Source organism: Tachysurus vachellii, chromosome 11, assembly GCF_030014155.1.
Source record: "Tachysurus vachellii isolate PV-2020 chromosome 11, HZAU_Pvac_v1, whole genome shotgun sequence".
In the NCBI taxonomy this organism is placed as follows: Eukaryota; Metazoa; Chordata; class Actinopteri; order Siluriformes; family Bagridae; genus Tachysurus; species Tachysurus vachellii.
The window spans coordinates 6531815-6559236 of NC_083470.1; the positions used below are offsets into that span (position 1 = coordinate 6531815).

Genomic DNA, 27422 nt, shown 5'->3' on the forward strand with positions numbered 1-27422 from the left:
GACGTCATCATGTGGCACCATTAAGTCCTTTACACAACCATGTACCAGCAAAGACAGATGACTGCAAAGCAGTACTACATCATCTATATGCATTAGTCTGTTAATGTCATATTAATCAAGTGTGTAAATTTATCACTATACAGCTTTTTTCACTGATAAAGTACCTCTCAAGGGTTTTCTTTATAGAACCTATTGGTACTCAGGAGTATGGATCGAAGTGCTGTTCATTACCAAGTTTTATGTATTTACAAGATAAATGAACAGAAATATTTCATTTATTACACTTCGACTTGGATCTGATTTCATTGCTGTATTTATATGTTGTCTTAATGGTTTTGCTTTCATAGACCAGTAGCTTTTTTTTTTACTAGCATAAGGTATATTTTTTAAATTATAAAACAAAATATAAAAACCCTTCGATGAACCTTTTACTATTCACAGTAGCTAGTGAGCTGAACAAAGAGTATTAATCTTAATCAAAGCTCTTCACCCTTGTTAAATTTAACAATGGTGTCATTTTGTTCTGTGACGAGGACTTATATATGTACTAGAAAAAGTACCACGTCTTGTTGGTTCTTGTTTCTGTATCAGGGAAAAATCCCCGAACTGTTAGCATGTGTTAATCAGCAGTACTGAGTAGATTACATATTAAATGTAAAGAGCTCTGGCACTAATACAAAGGTTTTCAAACAGCAAGCATAAGGCACAACAATAAACATTCACATGCATAGATTTAGCTTCATGAATATGAATGAGAATGACAATGGTTTGATCAGGAGAGGAAGAAAGAAATGATTTATTAAACTCCATGGCAATTTAATGGGTTTTTATTTTAGTGGGACTTGCTAGCTTGTGTGTGTGTGTGTGTGAGTGAGTGAGTGAATGAGTGAGTGAGTGAGTGAGTGAGTGAGTGAGTGAGTGAGTGAGAGAGATTTATATTTATGCATTTATGATTTCTGCATTACGTGAATGCATTCTTGCAAGTATATGTGCATGTAATTTCTCTTTGTTGAATTGAATCAAATCTGTTTGTACGAGTTTGTATCTATGTATTACAGGTGTGTCAGCACTGGAAGTGAGACCCATCAAAAGCTTGTCTTTGTGAGCAGGCATAATTGGTCTAGAGTGTCTGCTGGAGAGGGTGGGATTGGTCAAGTGTGTCTTCCAGAACAGGCAAGATTGGTCAAGAGAGTCTTTGCAGGCATGTGCGATTAATCAAGAGTGTCGTGAGAGCAGGTGGGATTGATCACAAGTGTCATAGGGAGTGGGCATGATTGAGCAGGATCAGGATAGGAGCAGACATGAAGCAGATGGGATGATAATAATTAAAGAAAAGAAAAAAAAATACCTTAAAATACCTATGAGTCAGGAAGTCTATATGAAAACCTACACTACTCACCCATACATCTCCTCATCCTCAGGACTAGGTCGCAGCAGAATTTTGGGTGTTTTTCTGATCGGTGCTGGAAACAATACACATAATGTTGACATATATCTATTCTGCTGTACTGCTACAGTATAAATGAATTTGCCTGGGATTCATATATGCAAACAACTTTAAATTCTCTAGTACTATCAAGAGAGTCTAAAATGATTGAGCTAAAATTCACCCTTTGTAAGCTAATTATAAAGATAAAGATAAGCATTTAAAAACTGTAGATTCAGTAAGTATATATTCAGTATATATAAGTATAGTAACAGAGGTGGGAAAAGGACAGAAATGAAATAGCAGTATGTTTCTAATATATAAGATTTTTGTTAATGCCAGCAATAACTGCAGATTAAGAGAGTTTTAAAAACAAAAGTAGACAGATACATTGCCTATAAACAGGTTGTACCTGGAGGTTCCTCTGGAGGATCTGCTTGCTCTATGTGCACTGTTGGTGGCTCAACCTTTTTAGGAGACAATGACGTACCCATCTTTGTCAGCCTGTTTTGGGGCTCCTCTCTGGAAACAAGAGCAGTAAATTAGCCGAGGTTTCAGAGGTAGCCATTAACAAGATTTATGGTTTGACTAAAAGGGTAGGAAAAGTTTTAGTGCAATTTAAGATACTTTTTAAAACACTTATGTGTTCACAATTTATATTTAGAAGCTCAATGTGATATTTCAAACTATATCATGGTAAAACCAGTGAGGTACATGTGTATGACTAAACACCCATGTGGTCTACAGCAAAGCCCAGACGCATGAAAATCCTGACGTTACATTTTTGACTAAAGTGTTTATAAAATATAACACACAAATACACATTTTAACTGATGCACTTAGCATCGTATGATATTTTGATCTACTATCAAGTCTATGAAATCTCAATCACAATTAGAAAATATGAACAAAATGATAAACAACACTTCCTGATCAATCAAAACTAAGGATTCAATATAATACAAATACATTTAACTTTCCAAACTGCCCTTGAATAACCCTTCTACCCCAATCAGCACTGAACAGGCAGTAGGAGGTGAGTGTGGGTTCTTGGAGGTTCATATCCTCTATTTCACAAGTGGAGTATTTGTTCATTTATTTTTTTGTTTGTTTGGAATAGTGGGATGTCATAATCTTTTGGCTTTGGATAATGAGCGTACCTGGCACTTTCTCTAGACAGCTCATTAGAAGAATGGGAGGAAATGTCTGACTGCCGTGACCTTTGGTCATCTTGTGGCGAATATGATCTGTAGGATTCCATCTCAGAGATATCTGAAAGCAAACGCAGATGAGAGTCAGACGCATTTTATAAGCGCTATTGTTCTAAAGCCCTTCACCAGACGACCCCCGAGAGAGAGTTTAGCGGTCCCGCTCCCACATACAGCTCTTAGAGTTATTCACTTTGTGTTAATGTGTCAAGATCTGCCTCGTCATAACACACTGGAGGATGAGAAAGCAGGGCAGCATCGCCAGCACATCCATTGCCACTCGTGATGTTTAGGGGGAAAGAATAATCACAAAAGTGGAAAATGGCAATAATGTTTTGGCAGAATCGAGCCTAAAACAGGTTACAAAGAGGCAGAACAGTGAAAGTGTGTGTGAGAGGAAGAGAGGGAGAGAAGTATGTAAGATGTCTGATGTAACAGGACACCCGTTACCCCGCTGAAGAGACGTACGAGACACACAAGCATATACAGTGAACTGTCTTGGACAGCAGAGCTATATTGTTCCAGACAATATGCATGTAAAACAATATCATATTAAAGCTCTACTTTTTCCAGGGTAGTTCAGAAAATTCCTGTTAATTAGAGACGATTTCACAGACGGCACCGATATGAAACCGAAATTTGAACCAGAAAAGTTAGGTACGAGATTCAGTCCAGAGATACAAAGCAAGGTAAGAGTGATTGCGTGACAAACAGAAAGAGAAACACAAGGGCACTTATCAGATGAAAGAAAATGGTGAGAAACAGGGATAGAGATAGGGAGGGAGTTACTGTGTGGCTGGGTGCTGCTGGTGAACCTAAGAGCAAGTCCGCTGCTTTAAGAGAAATCCTCAGCTCCTCACAATGCCAGTGGTGGCCAGTGCAGCATGCCTAAAACACACTCTGTTACTTGGCACAAGACACACACACATACAAACACACACAAACACACACCCAGCCATAGATACCAGCCAAGAGCAGGTCTAAGTGGAGCACTGAACAAGAAGATACAAAAGTAGAAATTATGTGTCCACTAGTAGCAGTGATTAATATGTGAATATAGGGATGCACCAATCTGATACCACTATTAGGCTATTAGCAATATTACTAGAGTAGATTGTACTAAAATGTTCGAACATGATACACTGAATGAATTTATGCCATAAACAGACCTTTGCTTCAAGGGACAATCTCACCTGGATACCTAAATAGTACCTAAGTAGTGTGGCTGTAATCACTAAAACTGTCCTATATTCATCCTTGGACTCTTATTCATTATTCATTATATTCTCATATGCAACACCCTTTTTACACACTTAGTAGACATCTGAAGAAACACACTTACACTAGAGACCTAAACCTGAAGAGGACAAGCTTGCTTTTGAGTCTGATCCTATCAAGCTTTCTCCCTCATGCCTTCTGAAATCAGAAGTCTGAAGCCTTTCTTTTTGTCACACAGTACAATTCAGGGTCAGCCATAATACAACGCCACTGGAGCTGAGAGGGTTAACCACTTGAGCTACCAGTGCCTCTACCATTCGTTTGATCATTAGGGATTGAAATCTACATCTAGATTTCTGTAAATCTGCTTTTTGATGTGTCTTCAAGAAAGTGCTAAATTTCGGTATACATTTTGGTATAGTTAAAGCCATAGTTAGCCCTGACCTTGTGAAATGCAAAATGCAAACAATCGCAATTCCGTTTCAAATGTTTGACCCTTTTAGGACGAGTCTAATTCATGTATGTAAGCTGTGTAGGGTTGATCCTCAGAACGTGTGAAAGGCAAAGCTTTCAGAATTGGCAAGCAAAATGATTGACAGACTACTAGAGACACTCCCCTGTACTGAATATTTAGACTTATTGACTAGCAGATCCCACATGTAATTAGGATATGTACCAAATACAAGCACAACAAATTGGCACATTTTGACAACCTGTCAGTATTCTGCATAAATGATTTGATTTAAGTGTTAGATTAATATCTCAATATCAGAATTGTATTAAAACGGGAAATCAGGATTGGTGCATCCCTACAGTAAATGACTCCACTTAACTGTTGTTTTTGTATCTGCTAAACAAGAATGCAAATATGAGACAGAAAGAGTCCATTGCTTAGTTAAAAAAAATTAAAATTGACAGTGTATAAAAATGAGTGGTCCCCTCTTTTGGGTGGAGATGAAATCACAGGGTGTCAGACACACAGGAATAAACAATGCTTCTAAGAATGGAGAGAGTCCTTCCACAGCCATGTCTATTGTACATATAAGCATGTACATGTCCCTCACATACACACACCACAGGCATACACAATCGGCAATAATGAATAGAAAGACAAAATCACACACAATAATGGACACCATAAACGGTAGAAGGACAACACACACACACACTCACACAGATGATTAATCCAATCATGTGATCAGTTGTAGCTTGGTAAATAGAGATTACACGCTGAGAGGCTTACATCAAGTAAACACATATCACGCTTGCTGGAAGTCAGCTGTGATTTGCGTTAAGGCCAGGGGTTAAAGCCTGCCTCCTGCTAAAAAAATCAAATAAAGTTAACTGTACAAATTTGTTTTCATGATACACAGGTAACATATAAATATTTTTAACCAGTCGTAATCTTCATTTAATCTAATCTACTGTATGCTATCTTGATCACAAGACCTTTGCCCTACTTATCAGACTTCCATCCCTACAGAAGTCATAAGATTCAGAGAAAATCCTGAAGGTTTGTTTACCTTTAGAAACATGTCCGACCCCAAAAATCTGACTTGTGAGTATGTTGGCAAACCCTCAGACCACATGACACAGAACAAAAGCTTACATTGTGTTAAACTGCACACACTGCTGTGAGCATATTACAGTGTAGAACTCACAACAATGCTGCTATTTCAACTATATTAGCTGTGCTGCTAACAACAAACACTGCAAAAGTCATAAACATTCTGAACATCACTCAAATTACATTCACCAGAACAAGTTAGAACCTTCTCCTAGTAGCTTTGATTTACCAAAAGTAAAATAAGGCACCACACAGAATTTACGATGAATAAAACAGTTTATTGATTAGGACTGATATTAAAAACTGAAGTTAGCAAAAATATATGTGCACAAACGTAGAGGTCTCACAAATATATTAAGTGGATGGGCTTAAAAGCTTTACAATTCGGCTAAGGCACAGTCAATAACAATGATTAATGGCAACTGGACAGTGTGTGCTGCAGTGTCTCTGGCGTCCTTCTGCTAAAAGTATGACATATTATCTGTAAAATAAAAAGAACAGAAATAGAATTGCTCTTGTAGAACCGTTAGATTTTTCAGATCAGTGCAGCTCTCTGGCTATCAACCTGCTCAAAGGGTCCAGGAATAATGAAGCAAATGATAATGAGATCCATATAATGGCAGAAATTATGTCCATGGAAAACCACTGATACTGTGAACCCATGAATACACACATGTACAAGTCATTTATTTTCAAGAAATGTAGCTAGCATAAGGATGTATGATATTTACCTGATCTAATTAACCAGATCCGTCTGTTTTATATTAAATCATGATGCAGCAGGTTGAACAGATCAAACATCTCAGACTAAGAATGCCAAATTAAATCTATTTAAACACACTCATTAGAATGACAAAGGCTTAAACTGATTATAATGAGCATCAGTATTGTGATATAAACAGACCCTGGAGCTCAGAATGCTATGCTTCACCATTTTTTTGTCTTTGAGTATATATTAGGCTTAGAAAAAAAAATATTGATTCTTCAATGTACCTTGATTTTCTCTTTAAACAATTCGGTATTGATGCACAGATGTCATTAATCTGATTTTTTTTTTCATTTAAATTTTCAGTAAAAAAACACTAAACAGTTCACACACAATGTGAAGTGAGTCATAACAGAATTAAGGCTTTGAGCCAAAATACACTTCGTTTTACGCTTCAAATGTACAAAATAAATTAAATTAAAGTAAATAAATAAATAAAAAACCGTACTGTGTATAGAATTGAGCTGGAGAACACTACAAAATTTACATCGTTTTACAATTAGAAAAATATCTTGAATATACTAAATATAGATCAATTTACTTAGTATTTCCTATTTTAAAATTTCAGTAAGGCAAACATTTAATTGTTAAACCTATTTGTAGACATTCTACTTTTATGTTTTGTTTTTTTTAATTTTTCAATTTTTCCAATTTTAGTAAAACAGTTTAAAGCTTAAAACAAGTTAAATCATCTTAAATCAGGCTGAATAATTTCGTTTAAATAAAAAAAAAAAATATTCACAATATTTTCACTTGCTAGAGACATGTTTTTTTGTTTGCAGTAAACCATTTCATAATCAAATCATGGCAATGCGAATCAAATCACATTGTATATTTGTATTTCTGTTTTGCTGACATCTTTTAATATTGTAGCTCCAGTCCGTTTATTAAATGGGCTATAGGAATAAAGGTGTATTAGAATGATGCTTATAAAGCTGTATTCCTGAGCTAGTGAGATATCTGGTCCAGTAAAAGCTAGAGCCAAATAGATCACGTTAATCGATAATCATCTCCAGATTTTACTTACCGTCAGGCTCGGAGTCACTGTCTGTCAGGGCCGGGATGCGCACCAGGATCTGCCTGTGGTCCCTCTGCACCACTAGCTGCAGCTTCCCCCGTGACTTCTCAATCAGCTTCCCTGCATCACTCAGAGACAGATTCTCTGTCACTGTCCCGTTAATCTGTCCCACAGCAAAAAAATAAAATAAAAAAATGTTGTGTCAAAAGTAATTAATCATAGATGACTGCCATGGAAATTTTATTAACTGCACATTCCCAGATAATTGTACACATGTAATGTGAATGCATCTCTTGTGCTTATCAATATTCACATATTCAGGTCACAGCTTATATCTCCTGTTATACATTATGAATGGACCACAGATTTGTTTAGCCCCAACTCTTTAGATCTTCGCTGATTATTCTAGGCTACATTCTCATTACCAATTTAAAGTAATACAAAGAAATTTCTTGCCTTAATGTGGTAAAGATGTGATTTTTTTCTGGATTGTTTTAGATACATAAGACCTCACACTTTCACGTGTGCTCGAGATTGGATACATATCTGATACTTAGCCATGTGACATGAACGAGATTGGTCAGATTGTATTCATGAAGCTTTTTCTCAATGCATGTATGCAGATACGGCCATAAATATGAAACTGCGTAGTGAAATGTTTGTCAAAATGGTTGAGGTGTAATCATGTGCTTTAGCAGCATAACCACTGATAATGCATAATAGAAGTGTACTAGCTTGTTGTAAGTACATAAGTGTTGTGGTACAAAAGAATGTAAAGACAGAAGCTGGGATTTTTGTTATTGTTTTTTGTTATTGTTTCAATAAATGGACTGAACCTAACAAATTTGGATTATAGTTAGAGGAACAGATTAATGTCGTGTGTTATAACTCCACAGATACCTTGAGAATGATATCGCCCTCCTGCAGATTCCCATCTCTGGCAGCCAGTCCTGTGCTCGTCATCTCTTTGATGAAAATCTGGCTGCCCAATCGAAGACCATACTCTGTAAGGAAAAAAAAACAGTTTCTCACTGTTTGGTTAATTCTGACCTCAAGCACACCACACTGATCTCAACTACATTGTTACGGACTTGCCATGACTACAGCCCAGCTCACCCTGAGGCAAAACCCATCACAGTCCAGCAAACAGCCAGGGACTGAAAGCCAATGAAATCAAGCCAAAATGTAGAGTACTGACTGAACAGCCTCAATAAAGCTTTCCAATCCATATAGATCATCTATTAGCCAGTGCTGCTCTAAATGAGGAAATATATTTTGTCCAATAATTTAAGCTTCAATGTGCAAATTTAAAATATCATATCTTGTTTGTGGCCTTAACAAAAAAGTCAGCGAAACGCGGGATATTCTTTCAGCTATGAGATTTAAGACATGTTCTGCCCTTGCATCAAGCATAAAAGATATTATAGATTCTGGTGTTTTTATTTTCTCTTGAGGTGCAAGGTGTCTGCTATTTATAGCAGGAGAATTATATCATAGCTTTGTATGCATTTCCACCTGCTGGCTTCTGATTCTGTAATAATTTATTGCTCTAAACCAGGCACAGCACACAAGAGTCTTAGCAGCACCTTAGCAGCTTTTCCCCCAAACCTTCAGTGTAGTTTTAGAGCACATATATATCAGTGAGGGTTGAAAAATCAGTGGCCTTTTCTGCAGCCGTAATGATATGGAGTGATACTGCGTATGTGGCCAGTGGCTCAGACTATGTGCTGTGAACTGCTGGTGAAAAGAAGAGAGGAGTATGGTTGTTATAAGAAGAATCATAAGACAGATTCTCTTCTTGCCAATCAATCAGCCAAAAATAACTAAGCTTAAAATATCCTCATTGCCAGCTGAGATAAAATCTTACATGCTAGGGACATTCACCTTTGCAAAAATGATGTAGACCTATTTTCCTAAAAATTGGTCCTCATAAATAAAGAACTGTGATCCCTAGGGCAATAGTACTGCATAGCTCAACACATCTAATAAAACACACCTGATCTGGCTTACAAACAGATTCACTTCCTCAGCTAATTAGGACTCAGAGTCTGAACCAAAGTAACATTTTTGAGAAAAGTCTCACCCTCATTGGGCCTGTTTTTCATAAGCAGGACATTGACAGGTGGCTCGAGCGGCTCCTGGTAGCATTGATCTTTCCCACGCCCTCTACTAGGTGATGGTGAGTCCTCCTGCAATTGATCTCTGCTGTAACTCCTCATCATCCTGTCCGGGTCATATCTCTTTGAGTCGTAGCCTGGCGCTGGACTGCTCCCGCCTCCGTAACCAGCCCCGTGGCCACGGCCCTGTTGCCCATGGTGGTGTGGCTCAGGGCTAACACTGTGGTCCATGCTCCTTCCCCGGCTCCCATCCCTGCCGTAGCTCCTATCAGGGCTGGGCGACCTGTCTGTGCTGCGGCCCCGGCTGCGGTACTCCTGCTCCAAGGTGCCACGGTGCCGATCTGGTCCACGTGGGTAGCCCAGTCCACCATTTCCCCTGTGGTAATCCGAATCTGGGTCACTGTGTGTGCTGCGGTTGTCTTCAGGATAGTAGCTGGACAGGTTGTAGTCCCGGCTGTCCCTGTCTGGGGAAGGTGGACGCTTGAGGACAGCAACTTTGCGAGGCCTTTTCACTGTCTGGAAGAATCATAGAAGTTAATCTAATATAAATCACTTATAAATCAGATATTTCAACAGGTATGCAGCTTAAAAAAGCCAGGACCTAGCAGGCTTTGCACAGGGTTTGGTAGAAGCAAACTCACTATTTTAGCCACTTTCCCACATTTTCGAAGTTGCTGTACAGCAAAGGAATGAGACACGTTATCCATGGGAATGGCGTTGACCTGTATAACCCGGTCATTCTCACTGCCAAACAGGACAAAAACATGCAATCAATCTATTGCAAAGCAAACTGAAGGTACCAGGCTGGGGTTGACACTTACCCCAGTCTGAGAGGTAAGTGTAATGTATCTGCAGTGTGAGAACAGAAAGAGAGGGAATAAGACATACAAGAGTAAGCCATCAGCTGGGCCTCCTTGCAAGACATCAGACACGATGATGGACGTTTCACCGCTGTCTATGTTGGGATTGTCTCTGCCACCAGACACAGCAATTCCAAAACCCATCTTGGAGTCCTGAGAGACAGAGAGGAAACATGAGGAGAAGAAAATTGCTCTCACGTTTAAAGCTCTCCTATTGTCTCTTGCCCCGATCAAATCATAGATCACAGATATGAAGACAATGAGACAGGAAGACATTAAGTTTCTAATAAACAGAAATGGTGGGGCAGTAAGGTAGTGTGACAGTCAAGCAGTTAGACAAGATTTGTGCTTTAGGCGATATCTGAGCACACTGGCAGCATTAATCTTCTGTTTAAACCCACTGCAAGGTGGCATCCATACAAAACGCAGCTCTGGGCTGCACTCGATCACTGCCCTGCTCCCAAAAACAGCCTTACTGTCTGCAGTGAGCAAACTGTAGTATCATTTTAGAGCTGTACACTGAGAAATACAGCATAATGACTGCCTATTACTCTCAACCAGACCAAAACTAATCTCCTCAAGCTTAATTAGGTCAGCAGAGAACATCATGATGAGATTGGGAAGATAATTAATGCCACAATTGTGGCAGAAATTTTACTGCTAATGTATAGCTTGGTGGGTTACTTTGGGGTTAGTGATTTTTAGAGCTTGTAATAAATATCTGCTCAGAAAAATAATATATTCATAAATAATCTTTAATCATTTGGACAAAGAGGTGTCTATTTAGTAATTGTGCATTATAGTAATCGTGGTCAAACACTCCCTAGTTTGATCCAGAACTCTGGTTGCTGTTTGCATGTTTTTAATGTGAATTCCAGTTTTCTCCCACCTCCCAAAAACTATGTCAAATTGCACATACAAGTTAATGAGTGTGTAAATGTAAGGAACATCCTATAAACTGGAATAGGGTAGAGTATATCCAGGGTATAGTTGCACCTCACACCCATAACACAACCCTCAAAGCTTTGCTCTACAGGAAAGTAGAACAGTTAGCAGTTAGCAGACTGTTAATTATAGAGCGCCTGCTGTTCCAGTGAGACCCTTCATCATGCCCTTGAGCAATTCATACGCATTTATAGTGTGATAGGGTGTTGTCTCAAGACATTTTCAATGGTCAATAAAGTGAAAGTGAGTGTAAAGTTGGTTTTAGAGCAGCAAAACCTGACAGTCTAGCAACACCATGATAAGTGCAGACTATTGATTAGTCAGATAAATAGAGGTTTTAAAAGCTGCCGTGGGAAATCGCTGTGAACTCTGCCAGCTTCCTGCTAAGTCCAAACCTCCCCAACTTCAAACTGTATCCTGCAACTGCTTCCTCCCTCTGTCCTGGTCAACATGTTCCTGAGAACAAGAGCCCCTTGACATGGCACACCCGTCGCACATGTCAACACGCTTAACCACTTCCTCGATATATTCTACATCAAGATAGCAGGAAATAGTTGTTTACATGGGTGTTTTTGAAAAGCTTTGGCCAGCTGGCTGATTTCTCATGCTTAAAATGAGAGGAGCTTTTCCTGTGTGGCAAGAGGATAGATAAATGGAGCTGTTTCTCTGAGAGAGCCAGGAAAATGAAAGCAGAAACTCTCAACATGCCTGTCTGACACATAAACTGATAAGACAGTTGCAATGGAGGAAAGGGAGTAGGAAATAATGCACAAGAATAAAGCATAGGCAGCCGTAGACAAGTAAATGGAAGTAGAGGCATACCCGCTGTAGAGTCACAGTGTACTGCTCCCACACCGTCTCCTCCATTCCTGAGCTCTGTAGAGAAACATATGATATAATATCACCTTAATGGCTTACAAACAGAATATTACTCGGTGGTTGTGAATACATATGAGTGGCTGTACATTCAGGGGTATTTGCATTAAGCTGGACCAGTGCTCATTGTCTCAAGGCAAAATTTTCACATTCTGAAGCTTTTGTTTAGTAATTAAGAGTTTAAACAGTAATATAATCAGGGTCAAACATATAAAGCTGTCAGTTACTGGAAAGCAACCAGTTTTGTTGTTTTGTCTCTCTACATCAGTATCTCTAAATGTAAAGTGTTTCTATTACTTTTTATTTCAAAGAACCCTTAAAAAGTATTACCAAAAATGCATTAGAATGGATTTAGATAGTTCTTTCTTCATTCCTTAATTTCATTTACATTCTCCAATCCAGAAATGATTTGCTTTTTGCTCACCCCGTTATCTGCTTAGCAGGCAAGCAATATTTACACCTATACAGGGTGTCACAAGAATTACAGCCATATCTACACTCAAGGGATGAAAAGTTACTGAGCATTTACTTGTTCAGCTGTTTCTTGGCAAGGTGTGAGCTGCTGCAACATCAGTCCTTAAACAGAACTGTTTTAGGAACTCACTAGTACACCGATCCTGATCTTGTACAACTAAGTGGTAGATGATTGTAGTGAACAATTTCATTCATTAAAAAAAACTGCTAAACAATATAAAAAACATTATCATGGAAATACATATTCTATATATGCATGGGAATGTACCAGCATACTTTAGAGGTTTAGTACAAAATGAAAAAAAACTGGGAAAATGCAAGAAGCATACAGGATTGGTGTCAAACCACAATCAGGTGCTACCAACCTGAATGATCGAACAAAAATACAAGTATATCTAAACCTAAACACAACTGTTTAATTTAATCTCATAGTCTTCTCAATTTGAGGTCTGTGTGTAACAGGGACATGATTCCTACTTTATATCATTTAACCAAACTAGATGTTAATATCCTCATATTACGGCTGAACTGTTACTCACTCTACATCATTGAGAATCTAATGAAAGGGATTAATGAGACAACACAACAAAACTCCAGTGCTGTCCAATGACACAAATTTAGGAACTGTATTATTTTACTTTTTATTCAAATAATTCAAAAGAACTAAAATAGAGCACTTGTTAAATATTTGACTATATTAAGCAATCAGGGCAGATGAAAGGAAAAGGGATGTTGTGGCAGTACAGTCTGATGGATGGCCCTGCTGCCTCTTTGTTTTACACAAGTTCATGGACATTTTTTGTGTTTTTAATTAAATCGGTGTTGTACAGAGCGAGAGAGAGGGGAGAAAGAGAGAAAGCGTTGGAACACTCCAGAATGATTTTTATGTGAACTCATTTGACTGTACTGCTGCCCTTGTGTCCTCTATGAACAAAGCTACCGTTCTCAAATCAAAAACTACACACATACACACGCACACACACAAACACAGCTTGAGGGTGTCAGTGTTCCCAGAAAAGCAGACTGGCATCTGGGTCAATATGATGACCTGGGAGATAATCACATTCCCAGTATAGTCCACAAACTCTTCAATCAGATCATGACCCAAAAATCTGACCATCTCAAACTCCACAATCAGAGTTCCAATAAAAGACATGACCATGTCAAACTCCACAGAGGACCACTACAAAGCATGACCATCTCAAGCTCCATAATCAGACTACCAGGACCACTTCTACAGATTCAAACTCCCAATGCAAGACCAGCTCCACAATCAGGCTAACACTTTCAACACAGAACCATCTCGAAGTCCATAATCAGGATTAGCATCTCACAAGCATATATGAGCACATGCTTACATGCTAGAGGTGATGCTTATAAAATGTGATTTTCCAGTCCAGTTTCTAAATTCCAAACTTCCCATTGGGGATCAATAATCTACACCTAACTGTCTATTTATCTAACTAAATTCTTGACAACAAAAGCCAGAGCAATTCAGGGGTTGTTGGACGTACAATAAAAACAATTGAAGAACATAGAGGAACAGCAAGAAATGTAAATCGAAACAAAATGCAGTTAATTCTTCATTTATATAATGACCATTATACAAACCAAAGTTTGAGGCTGGTGTGTTTTTCATGCTAGCCTAAACTTTACGATACACTGACTAGGAGACATTTCATACATCATAGCTTGTACTGACGGATCATATTCCTGGTCATGTAGTGTCTGTCTAATATTTCGATGCCATGTGAAATGTTTTTTTACAATTTTGTCATATTGTGTGTGGAAATCCAGTCGAACATCGTCTCAGCATGGAGTATTCTGAGGCATTAATACCTCAATATTATGCATCAGACCAACAACTTTCAACACCATCAGACCACCAAACCACAACTTCTTCAAACTCCACAATTAGACAACACTGACATCTATTAACATCTTCAAACTCTAATCAGAGCAACAACATTAAACATTAGCACTCCAAACGTCTGCCAAACATCACACTAACACTGACACTTCCCAACTTCCTCTGCTTCCACCATCCACATCCCACAACTCCCTTAAGCAACACAAACCCAACAAAAAAACAACTCGTTCACAACAACAAAACCTCCAAATCTCTTAAAAGTGACCATTAAATAGAGAAGAAAGAAAAAACAAATCTTAATTTGTTATAATACAAATTCTAAATCCTTATGTAACTCAACTTCATTATACAGACTGCACAAAGTAAAACCTTTTCTCAGAACTAACAACGGGACATTTATGTTTATGTAATCACCCTCCCTCTCTTGAATGTTACAACAAAACACCAGATTATCAAGATGTTCCTGATAGAAACTCTGTGGGAATTAAAACAAACAATCTAGATCAATTTAAGTGTAAATTGTGACTTTGCCTTCAGATTTGAACTTTCTCACATTGGAAATTTGTTCCCAATGTCACACTATAAATTTAAGTAATTAAAGCATCCTAGTGAAAATATAAATAAATAAATATAGTATACAAACACTATACAAAAAATTAAATATAAATGCAAAAATTACATTTTCATTAAGTTCTGCCCTGTTTCATAACATGCATTAGATACATGACTGATCTAATTTATTTTAGTGTTTATAAAAATACTAATATCATATCTAGTAATCTACTGTAGTATGAATACAAATCTGTAAGGTTTACCTTTTTTGACCTGGTTTCTAAACAGACATAGTAGGGTTTCTTTTTAAATGCCACAGCTTCCATCAAAAGTAAACTTTGTACTTCATCCATCCATCACTCACTCACTCATTCACTCTCTTATTCACTCTCACTCTCTTACTCACTCACTCACTCTGTCACTCACTCTCTAACTCTGTCACTCTCTCACTTACTCTCCCACTCACTCACTCACTCACTCTGTCACACTCTCACTTACTCTCCCACTCACTCTCTCACTTACTCTCCCACTCACTCACTCACTCACTCACTCACTCTCTTACTCACTCACTCACTCACTCACTCACTCGCTTACTCACTCACTCACTCACTCTCTTACTCACTCACTCTGTTACTCTCTCTCTAACTCTGTCACTCTCTCACTTACTCTCCCACTCACTCTCACTCACTCACTCCCTCACTCCCTCTCCCCCTACCTTGAGAACTAACCCAGAAACCCCAGTGCTCAAGCTCGCAGCTCTCAGCTCTTACTTAAGGAAAGTAATCAGAATAAGGTCAGGACTCAAGACTCCAGCATGTCGCTCAGGCTGCTCAGATCCCTGTAGTGCTCACTAGTACACGTGAGTGGCCAAAAGCCAAGCTGTCAGATACTTCTCCTACAGACTGGCATCCCTGTTTCTTCCTGGACGAGTCAGATTTTTTAATAATACAATGGATTGATATACACTTTGTGATGGACACCGACACCTGCATGTTCATGAAACTTTCCAAACAGCCAGTCATGATAATACAGGCTCACGGGAAATGGACATAATTGTTCAAATCTTCAACTCTCTAGTTTAGTTGAATCTGTTCTCACTGTAGTGTCAGACTCAGTGTTCTTGGCTGTCAGGATCACAGTTTTTAGCCCAGCCTACTCACTGCTCAATATATTGTGCATTCAGAGATTCTTTTCTGCTCAGCATGATTGTAAAGAGTGGTCATTTGAGTTACTACAGCTCTGGAAATTCTTTCTTTTATCAAGAAAACATTCACAAAACTGCAGCACACTGGACTGTATTTTTTTGTTGCATTGTTCTATGTAAACCCAAGAGACTGTTTCTAAAATAATTAACCCATTGATTTGGGAACATCTGGCACCTATTTGCATGCTATGGTCAAAGTCAATGAGGTCACAGGTTTTTCCCCATTCTGAATATTTGATGTGAACATTAACTGAAGCACTTGACCTGTACGAGCACAATTTTATTCACTGCAGTGCTGCCACAGGATTGACTTATTTTAAAATACAGCATTTCTGGTTGAAATTAGGGCTTAATGCTAAGATCTCACAATACCTATAAACACAACAATGTCTCTCTACCTGTACTGCTGCAGACTGCTATGCGTGTCTTCCTGCCACACTGAAGAAGCTTACAATCCCAGCGTGTTAGCACACACCTCTGCAGTCTACGTTACCTAGCAGTCGACTGAGGCTATACAAGAGACCGATAGCTGCTGCAATCTTATCACACACAGGCTAAATAGTATACGTACATATCAAGCAACCTAGAAACGTGAAACGTTCATGCCCACTCATGCACACATGTTTAGAGTATTTCCCATGGCTCTTGTTTTAACTAATCACACACCTGATGTACAACCAGAGCAGCTCGTTGCGTGTCTGCATTAGTGGAAGAGGAGTGAGAGCATGCTGGCGCTGATGCTGATCAAGCAGAAAACATAGATCTCTTAGTAAACATCACATAAATAACATGTCATGGCCAGTGTGAAACCATAAAACAGCTACAGCGCGTGCGCACACGCACACGCGCGCACACACACACACACACACACACACACACACACACACACACACACACACAGCTGGCAAAGCTAAAAATTCACTTTCCACCTGAGGGACACCGAGACAGAAACACCTGCTTCCCTTCCCTTACACAATGGAAATGTAGTACAAAATACCGCAAAATATCATCTTATATAATCAGCATTTACTAATATCTGGGACATTCCTAATTAATGCGCTACCTTTTTTATCCATTAAGAGACCAATGTTGTACTTTTCAATGATGTGATTATTTGGTATATATACATAAACATTATTATTCAATTTAAACTATTATTTTTGACATTTTGATACATAATACACAAAACTACATCTTATCGTTTACATTATAGCAGCTGTATGACAAAAGCTGTAGTTATATAAGTTATAGTTTATACTGTATAATCTCCAGAATTTATTAAAGCACAAAAAAGAACCAAGAAACCACAAAGAACATGCTGTCCATCCTTAGACTTTCCCGTGGCAGAAAACTCTGACTGTTAAAGTGCTGGAATCTCCGTCAATAAACAGCTCTGTAAAAAAAAAAAAAAAACTCACCATATCAATAATAAGAAAGCAGAGATCCTTTCACCTTCTTGTTAAAACACATTATATAACTGTGGATCCTAACAAAATAGAATAAACGCATTATGTGTATGTAATCCTGAATATGTGCGTGCACACACACACACACACACACACACACACACACACACACACACACACACACACACACACACACACATTTATTCAGGACAAGTTCTTGCACCATAAGCTATTTAATCCCTTGATGTCCAAAAGGTAACACACATATACAGAATAACCCAGATGTCAGTGTATATAACATACACTGGTTAATATTTGCCTGCATCTGCATCAGCATCTGGACAAACATTAAATATGAGCATCGTTTCATTCTCATTGCATCCATATTTTCATAAAACGTGAATCTCTCTGCAATGTGAGAAAACGAAAGCAGTGCTGAACTTTATACTCAATCATGCAGACACAACATGGGTTTCTCGTTAGCATTTTACACAAATGCAGCATCTGAATGGCAGTGAGAGTACAGTCACGTTACAGACAAACAGCAGTGTGGTGCAGAGTTTCAGCAGTTCAAATTCAGTCGTATAAAGTGCACTACACACACACACTGATGGATGGCAGAGTCAGAGTACAGGCCAGGGGCAGCAGAGGCGCAGAGTATCACAGTGTTAAGAGTTCAAATCCTACACACACACACACACAGAGAGAGCATCACAGCGGAGTGAGAATCTGACTGTGCGCTATGCGACAGGAGCTACTAAAGTCCACAGACACACGAGCACACACACACGCCCACACACACACTCCAGCATGCATAAAGACAGACTCATTTTGTATTCCAGCATCATCAACCTCACTGCTGCTCCATGCTACACACACGTGTCTCTTTTACAGGACTGGCAGAAATATACACACATGCTTGATTCATTTCTGCTCTCACTCACTTTTGGTCCCCAGGTTCAAGTACAACACCACAAACAACCAAAAGCTGCATGCAGAACACCACAACTAAGTTATACGGCGGTGAAAGACAAACAAACAAAATCACTTTGCTTTCTTTCACTTTGCCAATGCACACGTAACCCGACACTACAGACACCCAGCAGCCAACTCCAGAGCGGCATTGACTAGCACATCAAAAAGCACTTTCCGCACAATTCAACTTGCTATGAGGGGGAGGGGAGGAGAAGACGCCGCCTGAGGAGGGTTTTATCATCCCTGGAGGATGAAGCACGCGATTCTCTCTCTCTCTCTACGCCCCCACCAGTCTGAGCAGGCATGGTGGCGCCCAACTGGGGGCATAGAGGATGATGAAGTCGTCTCTGAGCGGCCGGCTCTCGGCCCGCACCTCCACACACACTCTCCGGCCGCCGGTGGATCTCCGCAAACACACGCAGCAGTTCCATGGCAGCCAGTCCACGCTCATCTCTCCCCATGGCCGCCCCTGCTCCAATCTTATTAGGAGCTGTGGCGGAGCAGATCAGGAGCTTGAGAGAGACAGAGAGGGAGGAGGGAGGAAGAAAGGGAGGGTGAGATCGACAGGGAGAGGGAAGGGAAGGAGGGAGGCAGTGAGGCTAAAAATAAAACTCACAGAGCCTTGGCGAGTCCTGAGCGATCGGACGGCGTGTGCCCACTTTCGGCACAGCGCTGTTTTCATGGCCAGGTCCGTAAGCTCAGCTGTCTGTTGGCTACTGGCCTCTCTCTCTCTCACACACACACACACACACACACCGTGGAGCTAACTCTTATCTCCAATCCGCATCCTCTCTCGCTCTCCTCTCTGCTCTGGATTACTCCCTATGTTGTGTAATCTAAATACAATAATGTCCTATATACTTGTACACAAAGTCACATACAGAAATACAGACACATACTTCAAATCACACATATATGTTAGTGTAAGTGCACCCACACACACACATCCACACTCTCTCTCTATCTGTCTATCTATGTACACTCTATCTCCTACTGGCCTGCAGTAGATGCTGTTATCTGCAGCACACTAGTGTGCACTTTAATATTTCAACATTGCACCACAGAGGCCATGCTGTACCATGGGAGCATGTTGGATACGATGCTTGTGTGCTACTACATGACAAGCTTAGTCTTTTTGATGTAAAGTAAAAACTTAATGAATTCATGAATTCATTAAGAAGAACAAGAAGCCTTTTTTTGGTCACATGTACATTACAGCACAGTGAAATTCTTTCCTTACATATCCCAACTTTGGAGGATGGTTTCAGGGCATATGGTCAGCCATGATACAGCGCCTCTGGAGCAGTGAGGGTTAAAGGCCTTGCTCAAGGGCCCAACAGTGGCAGCTTGGCAGTGTTTGGCTTGAACCCTAATCCTTCAATCAACAACCCAGAGCCTTAACCGCTTGAGCCACCGCTGCCCATTCATTAATAATTCATTATTAATAATCCATAATTCATTCATTCTGTTTATATTTTAGCAAATACAACCAACTAACACACAATATGACATTCAAGCTCTCAGGATCCCTGATCGCTTCACACCAAACAACTTACATTGTTTGTGATCCATTGTTGGTGTTGTTGGGTTGTGAAAACTTCACTATCGCTTGCAAACAATTCTCAAGTTACACAACATTACTAGCGCTCCGTTGAGTGACTGCCGCTACTTAAAAGAGCAACAAGAATCATTAAAAAATGTGGAGGAAATGTTGTTTGTAGCAATTGTAGCAATTTAATACAGCATGAATAATGAGCAGGCTACACACACTAGGCTTTAGTTCGTTAGCGAATACGATTAGAAGGAATTCCTTCAGAATCTGTGAAGTTGAACAAATCTGCAGGAGCAGGCAGGTTTATTATGAATTTCTTTGGTGGGAGTGTTCATATTTAGTCAGAATTCCTTTAGAATCAGTCTAACTTCCTGTATTAGTTGGGTGGGGGGATATTAGACAAAGTTCCTGCAGGTGTGTGGGGTTTAGTCAAACCTCTATGGAAGTGGGAGGGGTTTAGTTAGATTTCCCGCAGAGGTGGTAGGGATTTGTCGAAATTTCCTGCAGGGGTGGGAGGGATTAATCAAACTAACTGTGGGAATGGGAGGGATTAGTCAAATTTCCTGCAGGGGTGGGAGGGATTAATCAAACTAACTGTGGGAATGGGAGGGATTAGTCAAATTTCCTGCAGGAGAGGAAGGGATCAGTCAAAACTCCTGCAAGGGTAGGAGGGATTCATCAAATTTCCTGCTGGAGTGGGAGGGATTAGTGAAAATTCTTTGGCGCGCAGGCCGGATTGGTCAAGATTTCAATGGGAGTGGCAGAGATTAGTTAACCGTTCAGATGAAGTGGAACCTTTGAGAGCAAACAGGAGTATGAAAGCTGAACTCAACAGCGGCCGACTGAGTTGACATGGATGCCTCTGCCACCAATAATCTAGTCTTGTTTCTAATTTTGTAATATCTTTAATAATGTACTTCAAACAGGAAGGAAGCTACCTTGAGTTTGACCTTAATGTGACCTTGGCCCTGTTTGACTCAATTACAAAATCTAATCAGTTCATCTGCTGGTTACAATAATATAAAACTCTATATAAATCCTACAAACATCAAATCACTCACTCTTGACATATCAAGCTAACGTGAATCTCAGATGGACAACCTGGAAACATAATGACTCTCCTGCTTAAAATATAAACGTGTGCAGTGTCTTTTCCATGCTCAGGATTTCATATGACATCAGAAAAGGTAAGAAAACATTTTTCAATAACCAAAGATTGAACAGCAGTCACCAAAAAAAAAAACAAAAAAAAAAAAGAAAATCAATGTAGAAAATCAGTGCAATATACTGCAAGATCAAGATCTATTTTTAGTAGATTAAAGAGATTATTTTCCACACCAAAGGGTCAGATTATGTAATCATATGGTTAAAGCTAAAAGACTCCTCCATTGCTGCAAACTCATTGTCAAAAAGCAGCAGACACCATGGGATCAGAGGTCAAGCAGCATAGAAAAATCAATGTTTTGCATATCCAGTTAAGGAGAACAGTTAAACTGCTTGGCGATGTTCATGTTGAGTGAAAACGCCAGCACCCACACAGTCCAGAATACATGCAAGCCAGAAGGGTGTGAGACAGTCGTGGGGAGGTCTGTGCCATGCCTATAATGATGACTAGATAAAACACACAGACAACACATAAGCCAAGAAACATTTCGAGATATAAAAGATAAACAATAAACCACGGATGAACGGAGACATCAACAATTACTGATCTATTTTGCTGAAATGGTTCAACTTGCCTTTTAAATTAAACATTAAAAAATGAAGAAAAAAAAAAAAAGAACAAACTGGGCATATCCCTTTAATACAGTGCAGCACTGGAATTTAAGAAGGAAGCATTGGCACATCACAGACCATCACCATCCATCATTACTAGTTTTAACACTGTTTAAATAAAAAAAGTCTAGTGTGACTGGTGACTTCCTGACTTTCTGCATCAGGGCTAAATCCCACTGCCTTGAGGATTAATCAGGAAATTAAATATCTGCCTCAAACCTCATTTAATTTATGACAGAGCATTTTTAATTAGTAGACTAATATGCATGGAACATGGAGCAAATGTCAATCAACCACAGAAGAAGGATTTGACTGACAAGAAACAGCAAACAGCTAAGAGCCAAGTGACTGACAGCAGATTAATCAGAATTTAAACCCAAACATTTAAAGTGTTTAAAGTCCACAAAGTTGCACTAAGCCACCTTTCTGAGCCACAGGCACACACACACACACACACACACACACTGAGTCATGCATAGATAGGCCACATTTCCCTGTAATGCAAAGTTCCTGGTCAGGGTAATCACTAAGTCTGCTGATGAAATACGTCTTTTTCATCGCCCTGTGATTGTCAATTATTGCATAATAATTCTAATCTTTCTAAATAAGAAACAGATTTTGACAGGAATTACTTGCAGCACCATAGACATTTCCATATACTTTTGTCAGCACTATATCATAAATATACAGTATTAGGTTTTTTAAATTATTTTTTGGACTGTTAACGTGAGGAAACCTGGCCGTGTTATCTGGAGCAACGATATGCTCTCTTACCAGTCGGTCATGGGTGTCTGTGAGCTTATGTATGCAGAAGAGGGCAGATTCAGATTACTTCAGAGTTTCTTACACTGCCCTGTGACTCTGCATGACCAGCAGCTTAAAAATATCTGCTTAGCTGGAGGAAGCACATGATAGCTCTGACCCTTCCCAGATGGTACCTGTTTTATAAGCGCAGAGAACTGGCTGGTTTAATAGGAAAAGGCAGGTGACCAAATGATGGAGAAAATATAGGCATTAAACAAGACAGCTATTTTACTTTATCTTCTTATAGTCACCAGGCCTGAATTAATTCTTTCAGTCTAATATCAGCACACCATCTACAAAGAAAGCTCAGCTTATCATCACAAAAGAGATGAGCCTTTAAATAGAGAAAGCTTTCACGCTGGAAAAAACAAAACAAAAACTGGAGCACAATGGATGGCATGGTCTTTGTTTTGTCCACTAGAGCAGGGACACGTCCAAATAAAGGCTTCACTATCGTGTGCAAGATGCAATAAGAAGCCACGACGAAAGAGAAAGATGGCCTCTGCCTACACACACACACACACACACACACACACACACACACACACACACACACACACACACACAGCTCTTTCACAGAATACAGATATCCTCACCAGCTAATAGAGGTTAGGCAGAAACATACACTGGGTCTGAATGGAGATTTATGTAATAATTAACCCAAGATAATGCAGTTTGGAACAGATATTATTGTAAACATAATTAATCATCATTATTATGTATACAAAATTGTCTGTACAGAACCTTACCTACAGCCTACAGCACTCGCTGTGTCTCTGTCATGATCCTTTCCAGCCACATACGATGGACATAAAAAAGTCTACACACCCCTGTTAAAATGGCAGGCTTTTGTGATGTAAAACAAATTAAAGCGGGTTAAATCTGATCAAGCATTTTGAACAAACAAGCGGAAAACTTTTTTAGAGGAAAAAAGGAAAAAAAATCAAATTTGAATGACCTAATTGCAAAAAAAAAGTGTCCACACCCCTAACAAATACTTTGTTGAAGCGCCTCTTGATTTTATAGTACAACTTGACTTTCCAACTCTTTCTTGCAAAAACATCCTAGATCCAGCAAATTGTAAGAGGACCACAGATATCTAGATGAATTTAGGTCTGGGCTCCAGCTAGACCATTCATTACCATTGATCTTATTCTGGTTAAGCCATTCATTTGCTGATTTGGGTGCACTGTATGTTGTGGGTTATTGACATCCTTTTCATGTTTTTGCCGTCTTTTGTAACGGGGGTGTGTAAACTTATTATATCCATCTAAATCTGCACAGCAAAATCCTCAGTGTTTAATGAACACCTCCAGTGTTTCTATACTGCATGTGAAAGCTTAAATTTTTGCTTTTGTATCAGGCTGCTATTAATTCATTGTGGATGCATTATTATTTATTTTGTCATGAAAAGCTATGTTTAATATTTCAAGCTTTCATGAGAGAACTTTAATATTATACCAGTTCACTGGTGACTTTTTCTTTTAATTGCCGGTTTCAGCAGGTTCCCATGAGGACTTAAATGATTTAATCACATTTTGCGTCAGAATTTTGAAGTAATCCTAATTAAAGTTGCATTTCCTAAATGAATGTTGACCTGAATTTCCACATATGATGCAAATGAATAATGGATGTTCTGACTGAGCAAATCCCCAGTTCTGGCACGAGAGGTTACTTAGCCTATATGTGCATGTGCATGTACATGACATGTGACATGATATAAACATGGGGTATGTAGTGAGGAAAAATGATCCACAATGAGGTGGTGCAACTTTTTTTCTCTCTCAAAGTCAGCATAGCAAATAAATACTCAGTGTGTCATGCTACCAAGGATGAAGAAAGTGCAGATGTCTGAAGACTTTGTGGAAAAATGTCTGGAAACATCTTCCATAAATATGAAATAAATATCTTACAGAATGGTAGACCATTTTGTGTTCGACTGTGTAGATCGTATGCACTGCTGTGGTATAAAACTGTATGACATTTTATTCAGTAGTATTCTTATAGCATTGATTACACAGTGCTTCTTCTTGTTCTTCTTCTTATTATTATTATTATAGTCTAGACCTTCTCAGGGTCTGACAGACATCCTAGGTGTTTAGATCTAGATGAAGAAGAGACAACTGACACATTTAATCCACTGGCTGCAATAAATCTTTATCTAGAGGTGAGGACGGATGGGTGTCAGCTGTGGCGCAGCCTAAATACCTCCACATTGATTCAGACTGCTGACATCACACTCAGTGTCGATCAGGACACTGATAGCTTTTCTACAGATAGCTTTTGTACAGTGTGTATGAACAGATCAAGGAGACATTCCTTATCCACATTCCTTATCCGCGACTCTTTCCGCTAATACCACTAACAGATTAGAGATCGGCATCAGAGAGATGACACGCTACTTAGGCGGCGCGTCACTGTGGCACTCCGGCAATCTGATATAAATTATATCATGAACAGGTTCCTGGCAGCAAGCGCTTGAATGTGGAAAGCTGTTAAAGATATGCATACACACTCATCTCTTTATTCTAAATAGTGGGGCCACTATGGTGTGTAATTGTTTTCTGTATGTTCGGTGAAGCATGTTAATGGAACTGAAAAATACAAAAATGGAAATGAAAAAAAATTTGCCAAATGTTTCAGAATTTAATCCAGTTTGTCTAAATTGTGAATACGAGTGTGTGTGTGTGTGTGTGTGTGTGTGTGTGTGTGTGAGAGAGAGAGACAGAGAGAGAATGAGAGAAAGAGAGTGTGTGTGTGTGAGTGAGTGAGTGTATGTGTGTGTGTGTGTGTGAGAGAGAGAGAGAGAGAGAGAGAGTGATTGTGACTGAGTGTGTGAGTATGTGCGTGTGTATGAGTGAGTGAGTGAGTGTGTGTTTGTGAGTGTGTGAGTGTGTGTGTGTGTGTGTGAGTGAGTGACCGAGTGAGTGACTGAGTGCCCGAGTGAGTGAGTGTGTGTGTGAGTGAGTGAGTGAGTGAGTGAGTGAGTGACCGAGTGAGTGACTGAGTGCCCGAGTGAGTGAGTGTGTGTGTGTGTGTGAGTGAGTGAGTGAGTGAGTGAGTGAGTGAGTGAGTGAGTGACCGAGTGAGTGACTGAGTGCCCGAGTGAGTGAGTGTGTGTGTGTGTGTGTGTGAGTGAGTGAGTGAGTGAGTGACCGAGTGAGTGAGTGAGTGTGTGTGTGTGTGAGTGAGTGAGTGAGTGAGTGAGTGAGTGAGTGAGTGACCGAGTGAGTGAGTGAGTGCCCGAGTGAGTGAGTGTGTGAGTAAGAGAGTGAGTGTGTGTGTGTGTGTCCAGAGTGTCCGCGACCTTGAACCCTAGTACAAACTCCAGGTTCCCAGAGACCCTGTGTACAGTAAGTGATAGAAATAAGATATTATTTTGTGAATTGTTGCCTTGTTCATTGTTCATTTTTAGCCGCATAAAAGGAGTTAGATAAATTGTAAAACAGATGTTCTGTCCCCCTTTGTTCAGGAACAATGGGTGTTGAAACTATTGCAATCGACAGAGCAAATTAGATAAAAACAAACGACCAGCTGAACTACTATCTGAGATGTAATGTTCAGGAACACATTAGACATTTCGTAAGGAGGTTAGGTTGTGAGGTTACTATCTAAACAATGTTCATGTGAGCTTCTGAAAACATGATGTAATACTGGATAGTTTCAAAATGTTTCTGTGGTGAAGATCAGAAGAATGGAATGTTGATATGGAATCTTCTAGAAAACAGAGTGAGTATTATATTATATATATATTAATGGTGTAAAGCAATGAAACTATGTCTGTATTTCTTTTATGCACCAAATATTTGTATCTGTATTAAAATTTAAACCCAAAGTGGGTCTGGACTAACCTCTTTTTTGTTGTTGTTGTGGATAAATTTAAATGTGAACTCTACCACCATGCCTTAAAAACACTCGACATGATTTATTATACTTTATCAATATTTTTGAATGAATATATTTGGTAATATTTCCCAAAATATAAACAGACTAGTAAACACACCCTGACCAGGTCGTTAATAAGGGGGAATAAATGAGCACTGTGAAGGCACGTTAATGAATATTATAACTTTGTATCCTCAATTCCAATAAGCAAAGTTTTCCAGACATGTAAAACTTCTTAACATGCTTGAGAGCGATCCTCCAATCGCTGCACTGGTAACTTCTCACACCAGCACTGAGAGGTGCGAAACCAACCTGTCAACACTTCTCAAATTCCACATAAACAACTCAAAATTCTACAGTAAACAAATAAATTGACTCAGCTATATGCTGGCCTTAAGGCCAAAGGTTCATTCAGTTTGACACCGTATGTGTGTGTGTGTGTGTGTGTGTGTGTGAGTGAGTGTGAGAGAGAGAGAGAGAGAGAGAGAGAGAGAGAGAGAGAGAGAGAGAGAGAGAGAGAGAGAGAGAGAGAGATAACAACACACACACACTGAGGCTGAGAAGCTGTTATTCTGATGAAAACAGAGAAGCACTGGGGAGGTGCTGGAGCTGGAGCTGGTATTTTTAGGGCATTCCTGGCCTGGTGATGAAGGCTGCCATTACTCTTCTCTCCTATCATAGACTCGACCATAACGCATGGATTTCCTGCTACTGCACTCTTCACACAGCAAATGTGTACTGCTTGTGTGTATATCAGTTACATCCAGACAGTAAAAATATATGGCTGACACAAGGGGCTGAAACTGCGGCATGCTTCATTGCACTTCAGAGCTCTCGGGTTATGTGGTGCTGTGGTGGCTCAGCGGTTATGCTTTAGCACTTGGAACAGGAAGGTTGTGAGCTCAAATCCCAAATTACCATAA

At 39.5% G+C, this 27422-nt stretch overlaps 1 protein-coding gene across 1 annotated transcript in view; it reads right to left on the reverse strand.

Moving 5' to 3' along the window:
* LOC132853898 (tight junction protein ZO-2) overlaps positions 1 to 27422 on the reverse strand; it is a 49244-nt gene that overhangs the window by 10070 nt on the left and 11752 nt on the right. The window contains exons 2-10 of the mRNA XM_060881932.1: positions 11948 to 12001; positions 10209 to 10333; positions 9962 to 10064; positions 9287 to 9836; positions 8104 to 8207; positions 7213 to 7366; positions 2587 to 2698; positions 1839 to 1948; positions 1400 to 1463 (exon numbers count right to left, since the gene is read on the reverse strand). Coding sequence (XP_060737915.1) covers positions 1400 to 1463; positions 1839 to 1948; positions 2587 to 2698; positions 7213 to 7366; positions 8104 to 8207; positions 9287 to 9836; positions 9962 to 10064; positions 10209 to 10333; positions 11948 to 12001 — 1376 coding nt within the window. The remainder of the gene's footprint in view (positions 1 to 1399; positions 1464 to 1838; positions 1949 to 2586; positions 2699 to 7212; positions 7367 to 8103; positions 8208 to 9286; positions 9837 to 9961; positions 10065 to 10208; positions 10334 to 11947; positions 12002 to 27422) is intronic.